At 42.3% G+C, this 12,213-nt stretch overlaps 1 protein-coding gene across 1 annotated transcript in view; it reads right to left on the bottom strand.

The window, feature by feature from the left end:
• Positions 1-25: 25 nt before the first annotated feature.
• Positions 26-12,213, bottom strand: part of LOC121304503 (SLAM family member 7-like) — a 30,041-nt gene continuing 17,853 nt past the window's right edge. Inside the window, exons 5-6 of the mRNA XM_041235669.1 lie at positions 2,204-3,611; positions 26-330 (exon numbers count right to left, since the gene is read on the bottom strand). Of these exons, the coding sequence (XP_041091603.1) occupies positions 3,478-3,611 (134 nt within the window). The 3' untranslated portion in view covers positions 26-330; positions 2,204-3,477. The remainder of the gene's footprint in view (positions 331-2,203; positions 3,612-12,213) is intronic.

Raw genomic sequence — 12,213 nt, forward strand, 5'->3', positions numbered from 1 at the left:
ATGAGTTGTATTTTTTTAGCTATGTTTTGTATTTTCTCTAAGTGGTAAACATTGTGTTAACCAGTTTAACGAGCACTCTAATGTAAAACGGGACTCCTGATCCCAAACTGTCCTCCGTTCCTCTTGAGGTTCCTCTCTACTTGCGTGACTCAGGATGGGAGCAGCTGTAGGCCTGCTGTTAAATTAAGCCACCTGCTTCCTTGCTCAGCACAGTGCATTCTGGGATCTCGCTGGGCGGATCTCGTCGTAGCCTGTTTTCAGGGGGATTTCGATGTAAACAGTGGTCAGTTTGGCTTTCGCTTGCTGACTTGCAGCCAGTTCTTGTATGTCCTGTTAGGAGAAAAAAAAAAACAAAGGCTGCATTATCTGGCTTCCTTAAAGGGGATTCTAGCCAGTGGAAGCATTGTAAAGCACAGAGAGGTCTGGTAAAGCATAGGGAAGCATTGTAAAGCACAGAGAGGTCTGGTAAAGCATAGGGAAGCATTGTAAAGCACAGAGAGGTCTGGTAAAGCATAGGGAAGCATTGTAAAGCACAGAGAGGTCTGGTAAAGCATAGGGAAGCATTGTAAAGCACAGAGAGAGGTAAAGCTAGGGAAGTGTAAAGCATAGGGAAGCATTGTAAAGCACAGAAGCAGGTAAAGTAAAGCATAGGGAAGCATTGTAAAGCACAGAGAGGTCTGGTAAAGCATAGGGAAGCATTGTAAAGCACAGAGAGGTCTGGTAAAGCATAGGGAAGCATTGTAAAGCACAGAGAGGTCTGGTAAAGCATAGGGAAGCATTGTAAAGCACAGAGAGGTCTGGTAAAGCATAGGGAAGCATTGTAAAGCACAGAGAGGTCTGGTAAAGCATAGGGAAGCATTGTAAAGCACAGAGAGGTCTGGTAAAGCATAGGGAAGCATTGTAAAGCACAGAGAGGTCTGGTAAAGCATAGGGAAGCATTGTAAAGCACAGAGAGGTCTGGTAAAGCATAGGGAAGCATTGTAAAGCACAGAGAGGTCTGGTAAAGCACAGGGAAGCATTGTAAAGCACAGAGAGGTCTGGTAAAGCATAGGGAAGCATTGTAAAGCACAGAGAGGTCTGGTAAAGCATAGGGAAGCATTGTAAAGCACAGAGAGGTCTGGTAAAGCATAGGGAAGCATTGTAAAGCACAGAGAGGTCTGGTAAAGCATAGGGAAGCATTGTAAAGCACAGAGAGGTGTAGTAAAGCATAGAGAAGCATTGTAAAGCACAGAGAGGTCTGGTAAAGCACAGGCAAGCAATGAAAAACAGTGACAGTCTGCAACCAACTTCCTAACAATTTCTGACAGGTAACAACAATGAATGAGAACCGTTTATTACTGAAATGCAAGGAGCCAGAACAAATGATCATAATAACCTTCAAGTGCAACTGAAAATATGCATGTGAACATGATATGGCAATATATGCATTGAGAGAAGTGCATTAAAATTCATGTCCCCCATTGGAACCTATTAGCAGCAGCTAATATCAACTTCTGTTTTTTATTTAGCTTTACTGACTTGATAATATGTTTGTAAGTGTCGAGGGAGGAGGGTCTGTCATACAAAGAGTGCAAGAGAATGAAAACACCCTCTCAACACGATTAGAGGCAGCCTCCCAGCACTGAGAAACATACATGCTGTGTAATACGTAGCTCCCTGTGAAAGAATTGTGTAAAATACTACAGACGTTTGCCTGATTGACGCATTGCCTGCTCCACTGCATTCAGGAACCTGGCAGCCAGCTTAATTTGCTTCCAGTAAATGATTGAACACACACTGCACAGAGCGGCACCATTTCTTTAAAATATATTCAACGAAAAAGACTCCAGCTGCAGCAAAAATCAGGAATATTTCTGCTAAAGATCACTGTCCAGTACAGGAAGGAGACATTTCTGTTATTTATTCCTGTTTTTATTTTGTTTGATAATTCACTGATGGTGAGAGTAGAATGTCTTTAAAAGGTGAACATAAAACAAAAATGAAATAGTCTACAAATTTAGCGTTGATTGTTTTTTTCAGGTAAGCATTTAAATATTTAGGAACATTTGTTGCATAATAACAGTAGAGCAAAATTAATGTTTTGAATGTGATGATGCATTTTCTTCTGCTTTAATAATTACGTTTAATATTGAAACCCATAAATACCTGTTTTTATACAGCCCAGATTGTGAGCGAGCCCTGGCTGTTCAGCAGTGGGACTGACCTGTTGATTCTCTGCGGAAGGCTGATGTGGCTTTATCTCTGTGTACTCGGCTTCATCCGAGGTTTGGGACAACATGAAACCTTTAAATAAAGACATGGACAGTCAGCACCTCTCGTGACTCTACACTGGGCCTGGTTTATGAAAGCCTTTCAGTTTGAATCAGTGTTTTGTTTTTTTGAGGGGGGGGCGTTTACAAAAGATGTGTCAATATTGTTTTTACTCCCAGATTTTAGAAAGTCTAATTACCACCCCCACCCCCCCGCGACACTCCCCTCAACAGCTCTGGAGAGCTGAAGGTCAGTGGGGTGTCCTCCAGTCTCCAAGCCAATCGTCTCTTTACACCCAGGAGCTCCACACCACCCCCTGGAGGACAAAGGCCAGCCCTGCAGGTCCCTGCTGATTTTTACAGATACCAAAAGAACCTTTATAAATCCAGCGACAGGCGTTTCGACCAGATGTGGATTTGAGAGAGTGACACTGAATTTTCACTGAAGACACTGAGAAAGACTTCTCGGCAAAACCCTTGTCATTGAATTTACTATGTTTTTTTAATTTATTTTTTTTTTATTTCTGAATCGTTCTCTTTTTTTTTTTTAGCCCAGCTTGGCTACTTGCTGCAAGAGCCACAGGCAGGAACCCAGATTAATTAAATCCCTCTCATCAGGGATTTCATTTCAGCATCTTAGCTGTTAACTATCTGCGAATTTAAAAAAAATGCCTTGCTTGTGTAATTTCATTCCGTGGCTTTTCAAGTGCAAACTGAACTCACATATTCTGTATATTCAGAAACGGGATCACTTATATTTGTAAAAAAAACCCTGATCTCTTGTTCGCTCCATTGCCTATATAGATCTGACATGCAGGTTTGAAAGAAACCTGGCACTACACTAAGTTACAGGGACAGAAATAAGACTCCTGTTGCATAGCAGTTTCCCATATTCCAGGTTTTACTAGGAGCTACTCCCTTCAGTGCAGGGCGCTATGCCCTTCCCGGCTCGAATCTGCTGGTTGCCGGGCCGCCCATAGGCTGCATTACCAGTGGGGAGGGTTAGTTTCTCTCGCTGTCTCTCGGTGCTCGACTATCCTCCAGTCTGCCAAGGGATGAATTGCTCCCTTTTTTGCCAAAAAAACTTCTTTGTTAACCCTGTGGGCACAAAAGTCACCCTCATGCCAGCAAGCCAGTAGCCAAACAGGACAGTTCATAAACCGTTATCATTAAGTTAAACTGTAGAAGCTGCCCTATTTGGAGATGTTTAACAAGGTGTGGGAAAAGGTTACCTGCCTTCACTTAAAACTCTCTTCGGATTTCTTTTGAAGCCCACAGCTAAAATCAGCACTGCTGTGAGACCCAGCAGAGCAAGCACGACACATGGAATAACCCATTCAGGCAGGTTGCGAGGTCCGGAACCTGTGAACACAAAACACAACAAACCCTACTAGACTGGAATCCTGCGCTAGGGTATCAGCAGCAATGCGGCTCTTCAGCACATCCACGGCGATTGTTGCTAGGTGGCTCCAAACAAACAGGCCAGTCTATAGTAACAGTAATTAGTGCGTTGTAAAACATCTGTATAATTGTATAGTAAGAGGTTGTATTTTAATATAAATCAAAGTATAGCTAGTAACAGCATGGTGCAGTGTTCTGCGGCAGACTGCAACCACCATTTTCACAAAGAGAAAACTAGTTTCTTCAATTTCCTTCAATAAAAACACATTTAAACATTTTTTTTTTGTTCGCATTAAAAAAAGGCATTTGCTTTTTATTTAAACAAAATACATGACAGCACATTTACAGTACTCTGAGGTAATGTGTCCATGTGGAGAACAACGAAGTGAAACTGTGTTAAAATGTATAGCAGAATAATAAATCTTTGTCGGCTTTTCCATGTCTTTTTTATTAATATTATCTACTACTATTATAATTCTTGTTTAAAAATAGTTTTTAAAATCATTTTATATCAAAACAATACAGTCTGAGAGTCACTTTAGCGGGAAACTTACCTCAACATCATAAGTTACCCAAATCTCCTTTTAATGCTATTAGCACACTTAACGAGTCCGGAAAAATGATTGCTTTTTTAGGGTTTTCGATTTTAATTATTGCAAATAGAAATCGCTACCATTTCTGCTACATATACTGATAAATGGTCAGACAGCCTGGCTCTTTGACATATCTCCACTTCTCGACTATTGTACGCCATTGCCACTCGTCTGGTTTTTGGGTCCTTGGATCCATCTGTAAATACACACAGTGCCTCTTTACTCTTGTCCTTTACAAAAGCTTGACTTTCTTTTCAATTCCAGTTTTTTCCCCCCCACCTTTTTTCACTTGCTCACTTAAATCTACACAACAGATTGGTTTGTCTACTAACCACTCGGGTAACAGTTCACATTAACACCAATTCCTTTCCATTATCCATCTCTCCTTCATTCCAGTGGCATCTCATTTACCAACACTTGCAGAGCATTACTAGCTCCTACACACACCCTTATTGCATTAGCGGGAATGTTATCCAGTTTTTAAATCTTACTTTTACACGGATCTGACTTCCATAGTTTATTACTCTCCTAATGAACCCTCTGTATATCATCATCACCATGCTAGCTTTGTTCGCTCCCCAGCTCATCCCTGAAATATTTCTTAGAATATTAAGCATTTATATTATATTAAGCTTTACATTTAAATATGCTGGTATTTATTTGTTTTTCCCGACTCAATTTCTTATCAAAGCACACTCCCAAGTATCTGAATTCTCCCACTTCTTTAAGTATACTATTCTCACATTCCCCTGTTCTCTTCTATGTGAAAACAGCAGTACCTCTGTCTTTGTTACTGAATTTTTAAAGCCCCATTTATTACACCACTTTTCCAGACTATTCATTGCCCCCTGCAGTTCCCTCCTAACTATTTCAATTTGTTTGTGTCTTTTGTAAATAACCCCATCATCAGCAAACAAACCCACCGATACCTTAGATCCTACTAAAATATCATCAGCTAAATCACTAATCGTTATATTAAACAGCAAAGGGCCACTGCTGTATGTTCTACACATGGGGGGAAAGGATGTTCTGGGATTTTGTCAAAGTTGTAATTAATTGTCCCTTATGAGAAACAAACCAGTCAACTGATCTAAGAGACAGCAATGGCTCTAAAGACCACAGTCATTTAATTAATTGTTGTCCACTACATTAGCCACTAGCTGTGTGTAAATCAAACATGAGTAACAGACGACGTTTCAATTCCCATATTTGCACGGCGTGTGTATGTGCACTTAGTTGGTAAAATGGTGAGGCGAAAAGCAGCGTGAGTGTTTTTTGATCGTGGTATGTTCTTTATTTCCTTGATTGCTGCTTATTGGTTATCCGCTAAAATAGTGTACAAAACGTCTGATAAATTCATGCCATAGTTCCAAACTTTTGTGTAAAAGAAAGAGTAGATATACATGTAAACATAGACTTGTGTAAAAAAAAAAAAAAACATAGTGTGTTGCTTGTTGATTTTACCTGTAACTTGTGTTGTCCCTGCTTGAACGTTAGGTTTGTGTTATATATGTTAGGAGCCCAGCCCTAAATATGACCCCATCGGGCTAGGGTGGATCCTATAAGATTGGGGTTGACTGATTTTTCGGGCTGGGGTTGCCTTGCGAATAACCCCATCACGATGTAGAAAATGAATTTCACCCCGATCTGAAGAAGCAGAGCCAAAGACACAAGCTTACTTTGGCAGTTGAAGAGCAATGTCACAGAGCTAGTGGTCTTCCAATTAAAGCTACAGTAGCCTTAGTTGCTCAGTACACAGCACAAATCTGACAGGCCAAAATAATAGAAAATACAGCCCTAGGAGAGTTTGCTGGGGTCTGAAAATGTGCTCCCTTCTTCTCATACGTCTCACTTCATTTTCTGCTTCTGTATGAAAGTAATGCTTCCAAGATTCCAGATAGTTTCCAGCCCACAACAAGAACATAAGAAAGTTTACAAACGAGAGGAGGCCATTCGGTCCATCTTGCTCGTTTGGTTGTTAGTAGCTTATTGATCCCAGAATCTCATCCTATTATCTGTTCTGAATGCCCCTTTATCTGTTCTCCATTTGTAACCCCTGGTCCTTGTTTCTTTTTTCAAGTCGAAAAAGTCCCCTGGGTCGACATAGTCAATAATTTTGAATGCTTGAATCAGATCACTGTGTCGTGTTCTTTGCTCAAAACTGAATAGTCTGAATTCTTTTAGCCTGTCTGCAGATGACATGCCTTTTAAACCCAGAATAATTCTGGTTGCTGTTCTTTGCACTCTTTCTAGAACACCAATATCCTTAGGTTTAAATAGCACGCCTATCAGTATCAGTGTTTAAAGCCTGGTTTCCATACGCACTAATTAATGCTCACTTTAACAAGCACTCAATTTAGTGCGCTCCATAATATACTAAGTATCACGCATGATAATGAATAAAATTGCCTTATTAAATACACCAATCATCAACGTGCACACTAATTTTAATTATCGTGCACGTAAGGCGCTAGATGGACTGAATGACGTGACCTCAACAAGATGGCACATACAGCAGGTATATAGTCTGGTTGACACAGCCATCTTGGGGAGGTCAGCTGCACAGGTGTACCGAGTTCCTGACAAATTAACACCGGGATTACAGCAACAGCTGGTCGAGTAGCGATTGTTTGTGGCGGATTAAAGGGAAGGGGACTGGTATATATTAGGAAACGGTGCAGTTGAGTCGTTTGGTCTGGTCGGGGAGAGTTTGGTGCAGGAGCGAGATAGAAATAAAACCCAGGGGGACTAAAAGAGCTGCCGCAGAGACCCAGCCAGAGAAGAGGTTCGAGGCACGGACGCGGAGCTCCAGTCATACCTGTATGCTCTGCCCCTGCTGCACCATTGTAAATATTCATTGTCAAATGCAAATACCTACACTAAGGACACAGATAAAGCTCTGAGCTTTATTACAACTCCCGAACTGCCGTGTCGTTCATCATACACTCCCCACACACCACTACAGTGCACCATAAAGTTTAGCGCCCCTTAGAGCCTCAGTAATGTGTCAGAGCTTGGTTCTTAATTATGTGAACATTCACGCATTTTGTGTTTTCGCAACTGAGAGGTTTCTTTCTGTTTAAGATTATTATCTGCGTGTTTGAGCAGGGTTCCGCCCAGACGCACATCTATTTTAATACATCCCTCCAATGTGTGCAGTTCTTCTTTAAGTAAAAGACACAAATCCGGTACTGAACGTCACTTTTGTATTTACTAACAAGAACGCATTTGATGAACTCTGCCGCAGCTGTCAGCTCCCTGAATTGCTGGTGGCTCAGGCACTAAACACGCAGCTGCTGAATGCAAACATCCCCCCGTCTGCAAAAGCACATTCCCATCACACTTTTACATGGGCTGAAGTTATGCAGTAAACCTGTACTGTAGAATAATGGCCAACTGTTGTAGACTTTGGTGCTTTGTTGCTTTGTATGAGACGTGTTCTAGAGATCATACTGGGAAAAAAAAAAAAACTTATTTACTAAATATCTTGAAAAGGTCATTTTCTCTTCTTCAAATTAATAACAAATATTACCACTTTACTACAGGTTGCTTAGCAACGGCACACCGCGGAAATGTAGAAATATTGTATAACAAAATTTAAATACAGTTTGAGCGGGATTTTCAAAAGTCAGTGTTGTTGTATGGAACTCGCAGTATAGCAAGGACAGCTTTCGAAGCAAGTGATTTTCAAAGAATTTGTTAATTAACTCAATCAGTTAATGATCTGGAGTTGAGTCGATGAGGTCGTTAATAAACACATGTCTCGCTAAAAAGTTTAATTGTCGCAGGTCACGTATATCACTTTCTGTCTCAATGACTGCATAAGGAGAATTCGTTAATCAAAACGCATGCAAACACAGCCACACACACACACATTGCAAACACAGCCCACACACACACATTGCAAACACAGCCACACACACACACATTGCAAACACAGCCACACACACACATTGCAAACACAGCCACACACACACACATTGCACACACACACAACACATTGCCACACACACACATTGCAAACACAGCCACACACACACACATTGCAAACACAGCCACACACACACACATTGCAAACACAGCCACACACACACACATTGCAAACACAGCCACACACACACACATTGCAAACACAGCCACACACACACACATTGCAAACACAGCCACACACACACACATTGCAAACACAGCCACACACACACACATTGCAAACACAGCCACACACACACACATTGCAAACACAGCCACACACACACACATTGCAAACACAGCCACACACACACATTGCACAACACATTGCAAACACAGCCACACACACACATTGCAAACACAGCCACACACACACACATTGCAAACACAGCCACACACACACACATTGCAAACACAGCCACACACACACACATTGCACACAGCCACACACACACATTGCAAACACAGCCACACACACACACATTGCAAACACAGCCACACACACACACATTGCAAACACAGCCACACACACACACATTGCAAACACAGCCACACACACACACATTGCAAACACACATTGCAAACACAGCCACACACACACACACATTGCAAACACAGCCACACACACACACATTGCAAACACAGCACAACACACATTGCAAACACACACACACACACACATTGCAAAACAGCCACACACACACACATTGCAAACACAGCCACACACACACACAAACACAGCCACACACACACACATTGCAAACACAGCCACACACACACACATTGCCACACACAAACACAGCCACACACACACACATTGCAAACACACACACACACACATTGCAAACACAGCCACACACACACACATTGCAAACACAGCAAACACAGCCACACACACACACACACACACACACACACACACACACACACACCCACACACACACACATTGCAAACACAGCCACACACACACACATTGCAAACACACACATTGCAAACACAGCCACACACACACATTGCAAACACAGCCACACACACACACATTGCAAACACACACACACACACATTGCATTGCAAACACAGCCACACACACACACATTGCAAACACAGCCACACACACACACATTGCAAACACAGCCACACACACACACATTGCAAACACAGCACACACACATTGCAAACACAGCCACACACACACACATTGCAAACACAGCCACACACACACACATTGCAAACACAGCCACACACACACACACACACACACACATTGCAAACACAGCCACACACACACACATTGCAAACACAGCCACACACACACACATTGCAAACACAGCCACACACACACACATTGCAAACACAGCCACACACACACACATTGCAAACACAGCCACACACACACACATTGCAACACACACACACATTGAAAACACACACACACACATTGCAAACACAGCACACACACATTGCAAACACAGCCACACACACACACATTGCAAACACAGCCACACACACACACACACACATTGCAAACACAGCACACACACACACATTGCAAACACAGCCACACACACACACATTGCAAACACAGCCACACACACACACATTGCAAACACAGCCACACACACACACATTGCAAACACAGCCACACACACACACATTGCAAACACAGCCACACACACACACATTGCAAACACAGCCACACACACACACATTGCAAACACAGCCACACACACACACATTGCAAACACAGCCACACACACACACATTGCAAACACAGCCACACACACACACACATTGCAAACACAGCCACACACACACATTGCAAACACAGCCACACACACACACATTGCAAACACAGCCACACACACACACATTGCAAACACAGCCACACACACACACATTGCAAACACAGCCACACACACACACATTGCCACACACACACACATTGCAAACACAGCCACACACACACACATTGCAAACACAGCCACACACACACACATTGCAAACACAGCCACACACACACACATTGCAAACACAGCCACACACACACACATTGCAAACACAGCCACACACACACACATTGCAAACACAGCCACACACACACACATTGCAAACACAGCCACACACACACACATTGCAAACACAGCCACACACACACATTGCAAACACAGCCACACACACACACATTGCAAACACACACACACACACACACATTGCAAACACACACACACACATTGCAAACACAGCCACACACACACACATTGCAAACACAGCCACACACACACACATTGCAAACACAGCCACACACACACATTGCAAACACAGCCACACACACACACATTGCAAACACACACACACACACATTGCAAACACAGCCACACACACACACATTGCAAACACAGCCCACACACACACACATTGCAAACACAGCCACACACACACACATTGCAAACACAGCCACACACACACACATTGCAAACACAACACACACACACACATTGCAAACACAACACACACACACACACATTGCAAACACAGCCACACACACACACATTGCAAACACAGCCACACACACACACATTGCAAACACAGCCACACACACACACATTGCAAACACATTGCAAACACAGCCACACACACACACATTGCAAACACAGCCACACACACACACATTGCAAACACAGCCACACACACACACATTGCAAACACAGCCACACACACACATTGCAAACACAGCCACACACACACACATTGCAAACACAGCACACACACACACACATTGCAAACACATTGCCACACACACACACATTGCAAACACAGCCACACACACACACATTGCAAACACAGCCACACACACACACATTGCAAACACAGCCACACACACACACATTGCAAACACATTGCAAACACACACACACACATTGCAAAAACACACATTGCAAACACACACACACACACATTGCAAACACAGCCACACACACACACATTGCAAACACAGCCACACACACACACATTGCAAACACAGCCACACACACACACATTGCAAACACAGCCACACACACACACATTGCAAACACACCACACACACACACATTGCAAACACAGCACACACACACACATTGCAAACACAGCCACACACACACACATTGCAAACACAGCCACACACACACATTGCAAACACAGTTTCTGATCTGGGCGTCGCAGGACATCACAGAAGAGATTTCAGGATCTCCTTACTATTGTAGGCATATATATGGCATATATATATATATATATATATATATATATATATATATATATATATATAGCCATATATATACACACACCACACACATCCCTTACACGTTTCAGAGTCTGTAGTAAACACACACGTACCTTTCTGAGAGATGCAAAGTCACATCGACTCTTTTGCATTGAGACGGGACCGGAATGGATTGTTTTACGAACGTGACTCCAGCGATTCAGTAATGTCCTTGTGGGGACTACAATAGATATATAATAAATATATTATATATATCATAATATAATATAATATAGATATATATATATATATATATATATATATATATATATATATATATAAACTTTTCCTTGCGTGATGGATTCCTCTACTAGCAGCCTCTCTCGCCAGTGTGTATCGGGCATGCCCTTTAAACTTTTAAAATGCTGCACTTTCGCACAAACCCTTTATACCTCCTTTTCTCCATTGAGGTTAACTACACCCTGTACAATTTCCCAACCTGCAGAATCTGCCCTGGGGTGTCACTGGTTTGCTCTATTGCTCTATTGCAGAAATCACATTAGCACGGGTTAACAACGAAATACGCATAACCACCTGTTAGATGCCAAAATCAATGCTACATTTCTTAACTAACACTGAGGTTATCGTTTATGAAAATCCCTTCCTCTGTCCCTCTTCTCTTTGTAAGAGGATCTGATATCAGTTTAGAGGAAGTTGCTACACTTGTAATTTAAATCTGACTCTCTACTTTACCTTCTTCCA

This window comes from Polyodon spathula, chromosome 38, assembly GCF_017654505.1.
Source record: "Polyodon spathula isolate WHYD16114869_AA chromosome 38, ASM1765450v1, whole genome shotgun sequence".
NCBI lineage: Eukaryota > Metazoa > Chordata > Actinopteri > Acipenseriformes > Polyodontidae > Polyodon > Polyodon spathula.